The following is a 15,300-nucleotide window of genomic DNA, read 5'->3' as shown; positions in this document are numbered from 1 at the left end:
ACCACCCTGAAGGAATTTTTTTCTAATGTCCAACCTAAACCTCTCTTGCTGCAATTTAAGCCCATTGCTTCTTGTTCTATCATTAGAGGCTAAGTGAACAAGTTTCTCCCTCCTCCGCCTGTAGTAGACTCCTAGCATGACGTCACCCTTGTTTTTTACCCCTATTAGCCTAACCCAGAGACACTCAACACTTCTGTCTCCTATGTCCATCTCCACCTCAGTCCGAGTGTACATTATTAATATATAAGGCAACACCTCCTCCGTTTTTTCCCGTCTGTCCTTCCTGAGCAAGCTGTACCCATCCATACCAACATTCCAATCGTGTATTATCCCACCAAGTTTTGGTGATGCCCACAATGTCATAGTTGTATTTATTAGCACTTCCAGTTCTTCCTGCTTATTACTCATACTTCTCACATTTGTATATAGGCATCTAAGATACTGATTTGATCTTGCCTCCCAGTTTTGCCCTGACCCTCCTTTCTCTCTGCTATTTATAGCCCAAGCTCCCTCCTATTTCATGTGATACGTGAACCTCTAGAATAGTACTATTTCCTTTTTAATTCTGGTTGATTACTTGTTCGTTTGATTACTAGTCTGTCTATTATATCAGTAAAAGTCTTTAAGGCTGTATTTTGTTCTCAGCATGAGTGTTCTTGTCATACATCCCCATGGACCTTGCAAGACTCTGTGTAGTCCGATTCTGGGACAAGAACCTTATCTTCTCATAAGATCAATTGACTAGACTATAACCTTTATTATATAAACAATAATATTAATCACCTTAAAATCAGGAAACAATGTTCTGCCATGAAGTATACATGAATAACTCATTAATGCTGGCATTTAGTTTTTTCATGCTAAATTTAGACTGGAATAACATTTTATGCTAACTTTCAAGATCCTGCTAGTACAAATTTTCATAACCTCTTACTGAAGCTGCAGATATATACATTAGCAAAACTGTCACTACTGATCTCTCTTCTGAGTGACTGCCTGAATCTATTTCTAAAGAACAGCCCATTTTTCTGTTGGTATAAAATGCATTGCGTAACGTTTCCTTATTGTAATGGTGACCTCTCAATCAGTTATATCTGAGACAGCATTGAAACTTACCTTTGAACCTTGTCGTATCAGTTTTTTGCCAGGAGCAGTTGTTCTTCTGCTTGGAGAGATCTGTTGCAAGCTTGTGCAAGGCTTTGTTTTATACCCGTCCTGTTCATTGTGTGTGAGCCTCTAGGGAGATGAGACAGTTTCAGTCTGTGGTACTGGTATTCAAATGACACACCAGTGTCACATTATATGGCCCAGAGGATACAGTGTCTGTACTATCCCAGTGCCTGGCCAAGAATGGGACTAGGGTGACAGTGAACTGGCTGATACTCATTCTGGCTGAGACAGAGTTGGTAGGGAGGGAGGAGGAATTCTGGGTGGGTAAGGAAGGAATGGCTTTTGCCATAAGGAGACTTATTTATATCACACACAGATTTGCAGCTTGGGGCATTTCCATGTATTTGTATTTGCCCTTAAAAGTCTCAGGTGACAGTGGTTACTCATCTTGACTCATTTATATCTGGCTGAGTGATGGTAACCTTTTCCTTTGGAAGTGAATCTCTCCACAGTAATCTATACTCTTATGTCTTCTATACCAGGGGTTCTCAACCTTTTTCTTTGAGCCCCCCGCAACATGTTATAAAAACTTCGCGGCCCACCTTTGCCACAATAACTGTTTTTCTGCATACAAAAGCCAGGGCTGGCACTAGGGGGAGCAAGTAGGGCAATTGCCTGGGGCCCCATGTCACAGGAGCCCCCTCAAAGTTACGTTGCTCGGGCTTTGGCTTCAGCCCCAGGTGGTGGGTCTCAGCGCCCTGAGCTTCAGTGCGGTGGAGCTTTGGCTTTCTACCCAGAACCCCAGTGAGTCTAATGCTGCCCCTGCTTGGTGGACCACTGTTCTATACTAGGTTATTGCAATGGTTTCTAGTTGGGACTTCTCCTGAGGATCATTCAGAAGGTTCAGCTGGTTCAGAGTGATTTAGCCTGTTGAACAGTATTGGTTTTGTGAAATCTTTTACCTGCTGTTCAGAAACTGCACTGGCCTATTTTTCCTTTCCAGGTATAGTTTGAAGTGTCATCTTTGATCTAGAAAGACTTGAATGGCTTTTTCTTGGCTTGTTTGGAGACTGCCTTTTTTAGCATGTGCTATGGCAGCAATTGAGATCAGCTTGGATGAATAAAATGATATTCTGGTCTACACTTAAATATCAGAGGGTTTGTGGCAGAGTACTTTTGGTGAACGGTCCTTGTCTCTTGCACACATTTCCCCTAATGTTCCAGGCCTTAGTTCAGCAAGGCAATTAAGGTTATACGTAATATTAATCGTGTTTAAAAGTTCTTCGTAATTCAGAGACACTGTTCTCTGTAAGATTCTGGAAGCTTTGAAAAACAGAAACTGATTCTGAAAATGAAGAAGCATGTGTTTAAGTCCCATTGACTTGAATGAAACTTAAATGTTTGCTTAAAGTGAAATAGGTAATAAACATTTGTTAGAGGAAGAAGTTTTATAACTTGAAACTTTTTTTTGAGAAATTACCTCCTTTTAAAACATGCCATTGCAAAATCATTTCAATTTATAAACTGAAAATATTATCTTTAAGGTGGCTATTATATTTAATATATTTATAAAATGTATAAATATATTAGGGGGTAGATACTGGGGAAGTGAAGATCTTTTAAGATAAATGGCAATATTGGCACAAGAAAAAAAATGGATATAAGTGGGAACAAACAAATTCAGGCTGGAAATTAAAAGGGTTCTAACCATAGGGGGTGAATTTCTGGAACAGCCACCCAATAGGAGATATTAAGTTGCTATTAACTTAGTTTTAATAACTGGACAAATTTATGAATGTGATTGTATGATGGGTTTGCTTGTGAGGGTAAGGGCCAGGGTTCATCAGCCTTGGGGCTCACTTCCTGTTTGTCTTATATCCTTAAAAGCTCATACTTCAGGATTTCAGACAACTATGTGTATTTGTGTGTTTGTTTTTAATCTTCTGAAGCACCAGGGATGGCCACAGCTGGAGATAGGACTTTGGATGGAGAGGGTTGGGGCTCTGGGTAGCACCAAACATTCTTTCTCCCAAGTGCTTGGCTGGTTGGTTTTTGCTCATATAGTCAAGGTCTAATTGATCACCATACGTAGGGTTGGGAAGAAATTTTCTTCAGATCAGATTGGCAGTGAACTGGGAGAGGGGAAATACTTTTTTTTTTTTTTTTTGGGAAGGTGTGGGTGCAGGTCACTTGCCAATATTATCTAGGTATATCTTTTATAATTGTTTCGCTGCCATTGCAGAAGCCTTTGGCAATGGTGCCCCAGTGGTCCCTCCTATTCTCTGCACATGGAACATAATACTTTAGTCTACTGTGAACTGTAATACTTGGATTATTTTCAGTTGTTGGGTTTAGTGTGCAGGTGCTCAGAAAGTGTTGGTGTCTGGTGACATACAGGAGGTCAGACAAGATGATGTAATGTCTCTTTGGCCTTATCTTCTGATTTAGAAGCATGCTTTTTAAAAAGTGTGTTAACTGGCTTTGGATTTATATTTTCAGCTAAAACATTCCTTTGTCTATATTCTTCCTATAACTGAATTCTCTCTGTGCTACGGTGCCACCTCACTGTTATGTGGATTAGCTCCTTCCAGCTACTATACCCCCCCACCCCACCCCTTTCTGTTGCTCATTCTCACCCCGCCACCTCTCCCTCTGTGACTCAAGGTGCTCTCTTCGTGGCTTTGCCCTCTGGCCAGGTCACTGTGCTATCCCCCTTCCAGGAGTTATCCAAAATGGCCATTTTCTCCCTCTCTGCCCTGACTATGCCACTTCCCCAGTGGCTGGTTGGGAAACCTGGGTCTGCCGTCTACTCCGGATTCCAGCTTAGGGACCTGATCTGCAGTCAAGGTCTGTGAAGTCCCACTTTGCTGCCCTTTCCCTGAGACTTTTGCTACTCCATCTCCATCTTAGACTTTCATTCTTTTAAACCCTTCTTTCAGGGCCTGCAGTCCCTGGGTTTCTACTCAGACCTGGGTTTCCTTCCTGCCCTCTCTGAAAACCAGAGTGTGACTACAGGTGCCTGTCCTGCAATCCTTTTCTGCTGCCAACCTCCTGGCTTTATGTTAGCCCTGCCTGTTCCTTCTTAGCTGGGTTCCTTCATCAATCTGTGGTTACGTAGGCTACCTAATTCTCATCAGCTATGACCTGTTCACTTAACTGGCCCCTTCTCGACCTCATTAACCTTTCCAGTCTAGTGTGGGCTGAACACCCCACCACACTTCCCTCTAAATTTTTTTTTTTCAAATACAGCTTTTGCAGGTCTTGGTCACAAAATGGACTAAACTCAGATATATCATCTGCTAATATTAACAGTTTACTCACTTTAAAAAGTTGATTCATTGGAAATACAGTAACATTTTTCATAATGAACTTTTTCAAATACTATGTTGCTGTAGTAATGTACAACAGGCATGATGCCTTGAATGACTAGTGACCTGTTTACAACTAAATACTATATCTCCAAAATTGTTCATTTTTGTGTTGCTTAAATTGATATTTAGTTGAATCCTTATATCTCTTGGTAGACTTGTTTTATGGTAGGTCTCATCAAATCTGCGTATGGTTAAATGCTACGTATCTTGAGATATTAAATATAAGCTGTATTATAGTAGAATAAGTAATAGATTAGTCAGTCTTCAGTTTAATATAGCTAAGCTCATTTTCAGAAAACATTAGCACCTTGAAGTGTAATGGCCAACTAGAGTGACGTGGCTGGCTGACAACATTTGCATTTGTTCTCTTCATTGTTGAAATGCACGTTCTTCAATATCTCTCAAAAATGTGTGGTGTTGCCCAGAAGTGTCTTTACTGATAATCTTGCATTTTATCTTTCAGCGTGGATCTGACGAGCTTCTTTCTTCTGGTATCACTAACGGGCCTTTTACCATGAGCAATTCTACTCCAGCTACAGGTATATTTAAGAAAATGATTATAAAGTTTACCATGGTTTTACAGCTCATCAGTGTTAGCACAATTTCAGGAAATCTGATTTTTTTTTTTTCCTTCATACTCTCATGAAACCTTTTTATGAGCAGCCCCCCGAGACCCCCAGAGTCTTAGACTCTTGCAGAGACAGCAAATTCAGGCCCTTGGGGAGCAAAAGTGTCTAGATTCACTCTGTAGTAGACCCATCTGGCAATTTAATGAGTGGTGTTGGATTCTAGAACTAATCTACATAACGCCCCACGTTAGAACATGAGGAACCCATTCTGACTGGTGGACATATTTCCTGCTTCCTTGAAACCTGGACAAAGATGTATTACAGAGCAGTGAGACCTATAAATAATCAAAAAGAGATATAGAACTAAATTTAAAATCACCAGAAATTATTTTGTTCAGCACTAGTGAAGTCACTCAGCATTGATATAATGGACCAAGGATTACCTCCTCTGAGGAGGTATGATCAAACCAGTAATCTCTGTAGAAATTCTCAGGTACCCTTTCTTTATGCTTTCCTCCCATTCCATTGCTAAGAGTGATTCAAAAGATTGAGAGAGAAGAAAACCAGAACAATTCTGATGAGGCAATGCTAGACAAAGAGTCCTGGTTCTTTGAAACCACCTGCTTCACTGTGCATTCATCTCTTCAGCTTTCGCTTCAAAATGTGGTTGTATGGGTTGTTTAGTATGTTTTTATATACATATATAGTATGTAGTGTAGTTAGATATAGAGTTTGTAGTGTAGTTTTTGAAGTTTTACTTAAGTCTGTTTCTTTGATTAGAAAAGACTTCTTTAAATTTTTTTTCTTTGAGTCTTTCATCAGTACCAAGGAATGAGATCCAATGATGATGAGCAGGTCTCTGGGCTTTAAAATCTGCTGTTTTCTAGGAGAGAGCTATGCCTGCCAATGTTGCACATACAAAATGTGCGTTTTGTATAGGGAAGTCTTGTATTCCTACTAAGTGCCATTTGTGATTCTTTTTGTAAGGACAGTGCACACACAGGGCTCGTGATGTCCCTTTGAAGTAATATTTGGTGTGTAAGACAATGCATATGTCTCTGAATCGGAAGCAGTCTATTTCTGCTTCAAATTTAATTCCATCGAGTGCTCTAGCTATTAGACACATCACTCTGGGGCTCTAAGAGATTGTCTGACTCTGATCTCACGCTTCTATCAAGCACTCTGAGCTTTCCATCAGTCTTCCTTAGTTCAGTCAGTCTGACTTCTGCTGCCCCAGGCAGGAGGGAGCAAAGATCTCCAGATGAGGCTTAGCACTGGTACCATTGCTGATAATGAGTGAGAAGGCTAAAAGTGCTGACTTGTCTAAGCAGGCTCCTTTGAAATCACATTGGTACCATGAGTCTTAATAGACTCCCAGAATCATGTTGTTCAGCTGCAGTATTGCATCCTCTATCTTTGGTAACCAACACTAACTGATCTGCACAATTAGCATGAGTGCCATGTACCACAGATTCATCAGTACTGCACCCTGATAAGATTTCTAAGACTTTGGCTATGCCTTTTAGTTAATATACCAGTGCCCATTGTTTGACTCCATTTGATATCCATTCTTAAAAATGTTCAAGAGATCAAATAACCAAACTTAACCTAATATATTGTCTAAAGACAATCAGTACAATATGAAAAGGAGATGTACATAACTATCTTCAGTGAAGTGAATTCTTGCAGCATGTTCACCTTTCACAGAAGGTATGCTTTGACGGTATGGATTTCACCTAGTAGCAGGGCCAGCTCCAGGCACCAGCTCAGCAAGCAGGTGCTTGGGGCGGCCATGGGGAAGGGGTGGCAAGTCAGGCTCTTCGGCAATTTGGTGATGGGTCCCTCAGCCCCTCTCGGAGGGAAGGACCTGCCGCCGAATTACCGTCAAAGAAGAAAGCGGCGTGGTAGAGCTGCCACCGATCGCAGCTCTCCCCCTTTTTCCCCGCTCCCCCCAATCCCCTTTTCCCCGCTTGGGGCGGCAAAAACCCTGGAGCCATCCCTACCTAGTTACAAGTTAAAAACCTGCTTAACCCACTAGTTTGTACCAGACTTGTCCTGGCTTTGTCCTCTTCTTTCCCATATTTCTTTCTGAGTACTACATCTGAAGTGCTGATGAGCCATGAAGGTACTCCCTAACTGTCCTCTGTAGAATGTTTTCATGAGTCTTTGCTTTGACGATTTTCCTGTTTGCTAATGTCAAAGCTGACTTCATCTTTGCAAAGTGTTGTGGGATGCTTGACGTGGATAAACAGAATTGTAGGACAGGCATAATGCATTCAGTTAACATAACTTCCCAACACTTATTATGCATGTAATGTCTACTGATGTAGTATATATTAAACCTAACATATATTGGATAACAGGTACCATTGGTCATAATATAGTTGACAAAGATACCATCTTTTTAATCCACTGAGGCTGCTTTTACATTTCCTGCAGACCTGATTATCACATGAGAGCAAGTGTCTTTTTCTGGATGTTGCTCCCTTTGTAGGGTGTACTGACTTCTATCAGCAAGCAGGAGACCTTCATTTAAATAATCATTTTAATCGTGTTTTTCATATATAGTTTTTAGTTATTTTCCTAAAAAATGATTTATTCTTATTGGTTAGTAACTATTAAAATAATTTGATAGGCAACTCTATGTAGCATTTACACTTAATTTGCTGGTGTTTCTGGTTGGAGGATATACTATGTAATAGCTTAAATAAATTGTATCATACACTTAATTTCTTAATATTTTATTTTTTATTACATTAGAAAATAGTGAATGACACATTTCTTATTAACCTAGATTAATTTTTCACTTATGTATCAAGCTGCATTTGGATGGAAAGTGGAAATCAATTAAAAATGCACAAAACCAGCATTTAAAAAATATTTTAGTTAAATTAAGCTATCTTAAATATGCTGGATTCATGAAGGAAAAAGTTGTCAAAATATGTTTTGCATTTAAGACTCATTAAACAAAGAAAGTATTATCTATAGTTAGTGAACTGAACTGATTGTTTCTGATCACTGTCTTTCAAGATGTTAGAACTAGTAGTTCTTCGAGTGCTTGTGCATGTCCATTCAACTTAGGTGTGTGCGCTCACCACATGCACTAGTGCTGGAAATTTTTCCCTCAGCAGTATCTGTAGGGGACTGGCTCCAGCACCCCCTGGAATGGCGTGCACGAGCTGCGGTATATAGGATGCCACTGTTTTCCCCCACCCTCCAGTTCCTTCTCGTTGCCAGTGACGGAGCTGAAACTGTTCATTCGTACTGCTGCTCATTCGTACGAACTAGTTATCTCTTGTATTATAGTGTGTATAGTTTTCTGTTAGTGTTTATAAACCCCTTAGCTGTAGCTAGAGACTCGGCACCAAGCTCCATGACCTTGGTACGCAGCACCCCACTGGGACCATCCACTAGCCGGGACCGGTCCCCATCTCTGGTTCCGGCCAAGAAGCCCAAGAAGAGAGTGCAGGGTCAGTTTCCAACCTCCTGCAAGGGAAGGGATAAGACTGAGTGTGAGCAAGGTCACACGCCAGGCAACTTCACCCACGTCGGAATTTTGGGCCCAAGCTCCGGTGAAGCGATGTAGCCTAACCCGCTCCCTGCTGGCTACCCAGGATAGCGGCAAAGGCCACTGTTAGCTCTGCATGCCGTCCATGCCAGAGGCCCTGCAGGCGGTGCAGGAGATCATGTCCCTTCCGGTGCCGCCCACACTGGCTCCTGTGGTTCCTCAGTCATGGGGTAAACCTATGTTTAGACCGCTTTGGTGTCCCACCTCAGTGGCACCATTCCCCCTCAAGCGGGACGTCCTACTAGCGCTCACCCTCCTTTAGCCACCATGCATCTGACCACGAAAGGCAGACACAGCGCAGCCCCATTTGGTCCCCAGACCTTGGGCATGGGTAGAGAGGCTTGAAGCACAACTTGCTAGCTATTGGGCACAGACCTTCGGAGGCATGCACCCCCCGGCAGAAGTACTGGTCCTGGCACCCATTATCTCCGAGATCACAGTATCGCTCCAGGACCTATCAAGGTATCCACATTACCATTCCTTGGACTGTTGCTGATCCTCTAGGAGGGCATCACTGCATGTGGGCGCGTCCCGGCACTGGACCCATTCCGACGCCTGGTCCCACTCCTCATCCCAGTATCACTCATCAAGTGCAAGATGTAGATTGCCGGCTCCAAGCTGTTGGGGATCTGTCGAGCACCACCGGTCCCTAAGACCCCACTCCAGATCGGACTCCAGGCAGAGTGACCAGAAGTGGACATTCTGCTCTCTCCTGGTCGCCTGGGAGCAACTGCTGAATATCCAGCCCTGGTTCGGAGCAAGGTTCCCTGATGGTGGGACAAGCTCCGGTACCAGCGGTACCGGCTACATTGTCATCACCAAAATCAGCCCCATCGCCTGAGGCACAGTGGCTGGTGAAGTGGTACCCATGGAACCCATTGGGGTTCTCCTAGGCCGCCCACTCAGTGTCCAGAGCCTCAGAGAGACCAACTGTCCCTCTCTTCCGCTGTCTTCCAGTGCATGAAGTCTTGGTCACGAGATTCCCCACAAGCCCAAGAGGGAGCAGGGGAGCAAGCCACCGGGCCACCAAAGGTTGTGGAGGACCCTACGGCACCAGCATCTTCTTCATCATTGCCAGGCGAGGCTATAATGGGGCCCCTTCCCATGGTTCCTCCTGATAACGTTAAAGCACACTAAGAACTACAGAAGAAAGTTGCTGCCAACCTGGGTTTTCGGACGGAGGAGCTAGACCTTGAACACACTCTCCGATGTCCTCTGCTCCACAGCACCAGCCAGGGTGGCTCTGCCCCCTTCATGATGGGGTCTCTAAGATTACTAATGCCCTGTGGCAAGCTCCCTCCTCCCTGCCACCCATCTCCAAGAGGGCCGAGCGCAAGTACTTTGTGCCATCCAAAGGCCACGTCTAACTGTACACCCACCTGCTCCCAGTTCCCTAATGGCAGAAGTGGTTAACCACAGGGAGCAACATGGTCAACCTGAGGCTACCCCTAAGAGTAAAGTTTATTTGAGTGTGGCCAACCATCAAGGCCTCCTGGGATGCTATGATTTTAACATGCGGCAAGCCATGGCCAAGTTTGAGGGCACTCTTTCTGAAGCTTCTAGGAATGAGTTCCGGGCAATTATGGAGGAGGACAAGACTGTGCCCAGGGTGACAGTGCCGCTCGAGCCATGGCCTCGGCCACCGCCATGTACTGGGCGTCTTGCCTGCTCCTCTCTGGCTTGTCTGGGGAGGCTCAGCAGTCGATGTAAGACCTTCCCTTCGATGGGTAATCCTGTTTGTGGAACAGGCGGACAATAAGCTTCATGGCCTCAAGGACTCCTGCATGACCCTTAAAACGCTGGGCCTATATGTTCCCTGTCCTGTCCGCAAGCAGTTGAAGCCGCAGCAGCCTCTGGGCCAGAGGAGCCACCCTCACCAGGAGCCTCCCCATAAGAAATCCAGAAGCTACAAGCGGCATCCTAGCCAACAGCCTTCGCAGGCCTCTCAATTGAGCTCGACCCACAATAAGCAGGAGGGCAAGCTCTCACTTTGAGGGTATGCTCAAGGGCAATCTACTGGACTGTTCCCAAATCCTCCATTCCCTATTTTTGCCAACCACCTTTCTCCTTTCCTCCCTGCGTGGGCATCTATAACATCGGCCCGATGGGTCATCAGTACGGTGGCATGGGGTCATACCCTTCAGTTACGTTATTCTGCTCCTTCTCACTACCCCTCCCCGCCCCTCTTCAGGGACCCTTCTCATGGAAGTTTCCTCGCTCAGGAGGTAGAGGGTTTACCGCAGCTAGGTGCGGTGGAGGTCGTTTCTCCAGAGTACGAGAACAAGGGGGTTCTATTCCAGCTACTTTTTAATCCCAAAGGCCAAGGGTGGTCTGCGACCTATCCTGGACTTGCAAGACTTGAAGCATTTCCGCCTTTGTGGTACCATGTGCACTTCTGATATGGGGCACGGTCCTGACCCCCATGGTCTCTGTGGAACCGTCAACATCTTTCCTCTGCTCCTTATTCAGCTGCATCAAGATATAGACTAAAGTTGCCTCCTCTTAAAGAATTTTCTAGTGATGCTCAGCCATCCCATTCAGAGCACCTTCGGAGTGATGAGTGAGAAAGATGGCCTTGTGGAAGAATTTGTGGACTTAACCTATTCAACTGATGTTGACAATGATATGGACAGTGGAAGATGTGACTCCATTTTAATCTACAATCGACTATTTCAGGGCCTTCCAGGACCACCTTAAGAGTGGTGGACACTTTAGATTCCCTGAGAGATTATGCGGGAGAAGTCTAATAAATGACAGTTCAGACACCTATATCCTAGGTTCATTTAGCCATGCCTGTTGAGGGCATTCTTGAGCCTGTCATGGTCCTGTGGCAGACCACTGCATAGGTCTCAAACATCTATATTGGCAAATTGCAGGTACTGAGTAACCCCCCACCCAACCCCAAGAGGTTGAGTACTTTTTTTACCCACCTGGTCTTTGGATCTTTTGATTGTGACTGCAACTCATGAAGTCTAAGATGCCTGGACTCCCTAAATCTACACCCATACATAAGGAGCTGAAGAAGATAGACTGATCTTCTATAGAGGAAAGTTTACTCCTCTGCCAGTTTGCAGGTTCATATTGCCACCTATCAATCCTTGTTGGCTTGCAATGGGACAAGCTTCTACAGGAACCAAAAATGAATTTAAGATAGTGGCTACAGACGGCCAGTTGGTGGTGGACCCCATTCTGAGGATCTGTACACCCAAGTGGAGAGAACAGCATTCTTTGAAGAATTTCTGCCAGTAAGTTCAGACTGTATTTGGTTGATAAACTTACCTGTCCTAAAGAAGCCAAAGATGTAATCTTGCATACGTCATGTAACTACAAGCTGCCCAGTGGATTGAGGCAAACTTTGTTAGGTTTTTGGATGAACTTAATGAACCACTGATTTCTCACATGTGAGAACTTGTTTTGTGGTATATGGAGTCCAATACTGCCCCGTTACATTGTATCGATTGAGTAGAGGTGAGAATGCTTTGCCTCAGTTGATCCTGAGGTCATACTATATTTTTCCACACAACAGTATTTAGATTTTTAAAGGGCCATGATTCATACATTTCCACTACTTAGAACCATTCCCTTCCTGGGACTTGATTGTTGTACTCCTATCTTTAATGGACCCTCTGTTTGAACCCATGATATGTTCACTATATCACTCCTTTGTTAAAATAGCATTTTTGGTAGCTATTCCCTTGGCTCACAGGGTCAGTGAAATTCAGACTTTGATGGCAAGCCTTCTGTACTATGTTTTTCATGGGGACAGGGTTTCATTCAAGCCATATCCAAAATGGTTACCAAAAATGGTTTTGTATTTTCATATGAATCAATTTATGTACTTACTGTTTTCCACCCCCTACAGCTTCTAAATCTCCTGTGGAGGCTAAACTCCACACTCTAGACTTTCTTAAGGCTATGTCCTTTTATCTTGCTACAGCAAAGATATTTAACCTATCATCCAAACTTTGTGGCTTTGGATAAGTCTAAAGAGCAGGCTGTTTCCTCAGAGTCTAAATGAGTTAAACTACATTAAGATTTCTTGCTCATTAAATAACTGTCTTTCCCCCTCAAGTTAGGGTACGCTCTACTAGGACTCTGACATTTGTAGCTTGCTTTTGTGGGAAATCCCTATTTCTGAGTTCTATAGTATGGCCACTTGAAGTTCAGTTCTTATATTTACCAATCACTATTATTATTGTGTCAGTTTCTAGATCAGAATCCCAGTTTGGAAGGACTGTCCTACAGTAGTTATTTAGATAGGATTCCTATCACCCACCTCCTTGAGAGGCAATTGCTAGTTATACACCTACAATAGGATCCCTCTGGATGACTCCTCAGAGTCTACTTACTTTACAGTAACAAGTTTTTCAAGATGCCTTTGTTCATGTGGATCCCATGACTCTCCTTCCTTATTCATTGATATGGAGTTCTTACCTGGATTTCTGTATTGGTAAAAGAACTGAATGGTGTCTGCTTCACCCTAAATAGCCTTGATGGGGAGGAGGGCGCAGAAGTGTGCAAGGTGCATACACAGCTCCAATAGATACTGGTGGCTAAAATATTTCAGCCTTGAGCACACCTGCAATGGGATTCTTGTGGACAAAACATCTTGAACTCCAGTTAACCTTACTGAATTACATTGAAATATTTTTAGAGCCCATTGTACTAAATACTAAAGTTATGTATTACTGTGGGCTGTGATTGTATGTAACCTCTCTGCGGGGGGAATATATGATGTGAACCTTGGGAAATGTTATCAGCTTCGGAGGAACTGTATTGAGCAGTGTGCCAAACAAGAATGAACTTTTGCGACAACCTGTGTCAGGTGATTTACCTGGAGAATCTCTGCTCAAGAGAGGGGACAGCTGGGAACCAAAAGCCTAAAAGTAGGTGCCCTTGGTAGACCATGGAAAGGAATATAGATACAGTTGCCTTCAACTGTGACAGTGACAATATGCGGAAAAAAGTTTTGTAGTTACAGCTTCTTCCTTCAGATTACAATGTGGTAGAGTCTGGTTTCTTGTTATGCAACAGGGTATAATTATAAATACAAAAAAATGCACTTTGCCAGCTATTCACAACAGACATCCTGAAGTTTCTGATAAGAGCTTTCTAACCTATGTGTCACTTAGATGGAAACTGCCAACTTACAAATCACTCTTCTGAAATTTTATCTGCTTGTAACACAAGATTAGAGAATAAAATGTTTCTTATTTATAGATGCATTTGACCACGCTTTCTGTATAGTCAGTTTCCTGTTTTTTTAACCAAGAATATGGGTGAGAATTTAAGTTTGTTTATATTCGTACCCACAGTTTAACTAGTTACTTTAGTCACACTAGACCGTCCGTACCATAATGATTTTACAATCAAGGAATATAAGCAACAGAAAAAAAGTGATGGAGAAGAATAGAACACAGAGTAAATTTTTATTTATTAGCTATCTCCAACTGTCTTTCAATGTATGATTAGTTGGTTAACTTCTTGTACATGACATGGTACACATCGACCTTGAAGAGGAACTTGGAGGAAAGGGTCATGGCCTGGTGGCTCTAACACCACACAAGTTTGCAGAGGAAATTGTGAGCAGATGTTGTATTTTTAAGTTCTTTTAATGTTTTTAATTGAGTAGATTATAGATTGAGTGAGTCTCTTTTTAATATTGATAACTACTGATGATCACCTTTAATAGTAGTAAAGGAAACCATCTGACTACTTTTTCAGAATTATGCATTATGTAATTGTTCTTTCTCTAATATTCTAGCTAATGGGAATGACAACAAGAAATTTAAAGGAGACAGATCTCCCTGCTCCCCTTCTCGTGTCCTTCATCTTCGTAAAATTCCAAATGATGTCACTGAAGCAGAGGTCATTTCATTAGGTCTCCCTTTTGGCAAAGTAACCAATCTCTTGATGTTAAAAGGAAAAAGCCAGGTATGTAGTTGTTTGCATGAATAAAATACAAGAGAATGCAATTTATATACAAGTTTACCTCTTAGATATTGCAATTTGGCTGAAATATTGTAGAGCCAATTATTATTTTATAGATTATTCAAGACTTTAGCACATCAGTTGTAAAACATTTTTAATTATGCAATGGTATTGATGATAAAATCTGTGTAAATGCCCAACATAATATGCCATTCTTTATATTATTGGAAGAGATGAAATAGAATAATCTTATTACTTAACGTTCAGCATGCTGAGTAAAGCTTTTTGTCTGTCTTGGACAAGAGTACTGATGCTGACAGCTGTTCTCAGACATCCTGCTGAGGATAGAGAACTATGGTTACCTACATTTTTTTTTGTATTTAAAGAAAAACCTAACTGTTTTTTGCTTAAGTAGTAAACATAAGCTTTACCCTGAATAAACAGTGAAATCTATTAAAAAAAAAAAAAAAAAAAAAAAAAGCATGAAAAATGATTCTAAAAAAAAAAAAAAAAAAAAAAAAAAGCCCAGTGTTCTAGGCATTTGTTTTGGTGTTGTCATTTGACACTAACCAGCTTCCAGTTTCTTCACCATCGTCCTGCTTAACTGAGTACATACACCTCTACCCCGATATAACGCGACCTGATATAACACACATTCGGATATAATGCAGTAAAGCAGTGCTTAGGGGGGTGGTGCTGCGCGCTTCGGTGGATCAAAGCAAGTTCTGTATAACATGGCTTCACCTATAAC

The 15,300-nt window shown here is 42.4% G+C and overlaps 1 protein-coding gene across 2 annotated transcripts in view; it reads left to right on the top strand.

Moving 5' to 3' along the window:
- The window catches only part of PTBP3 (polypyrimidine tract binding protein 3), a 122,216-nt gene that overhangs the window by 61,916 nt on the left and 45,000 nt on the right, over nucleotides 1–15,300 (top strand). For both annotated transcript variants that reach the window (XM_032763591.2, XM_075067380.1), the window contains exons 2-3: nucleotides 4,945–5,020; nucleotides 14,383–14,552. In XM_032763591.2, coding sequence (XP_032619482.1) covers nucleotides 4,996–5,020; nucleotides 14,383–14,552 — 195 coding nt within the window. In that variant the 5' untranslated portion in view covers nucleotides 4,945–4,995. The remainder of the gene's footprint in view (nucleotides 1–4,944; nucleotides 5,021–14,382; nucleotides 14,553–15,300) is intronic.

The sequence above is a fragment of the Chelonoidis abingdonii genome, chromosome 6 (assembly GCF_003597395.2).
Source record: "Chelonoidis abingdonii isolate Lonesome George chromosome 6, CheloAbing_2.0, whole genome shotgun sequence".
Classification (NCBI taxonomy): domain Eukaryota; kingdom Metazoa; phylum Chordata; order Testudines; family Testudinidae; genus Chelonoidis; species Chelonoidis abingdonii.
The sequence above is the reverse complement of the archived record's forward strand: the minus strand, read 5'-3'. Positions and strand labels throughout refer to the sequence as shown.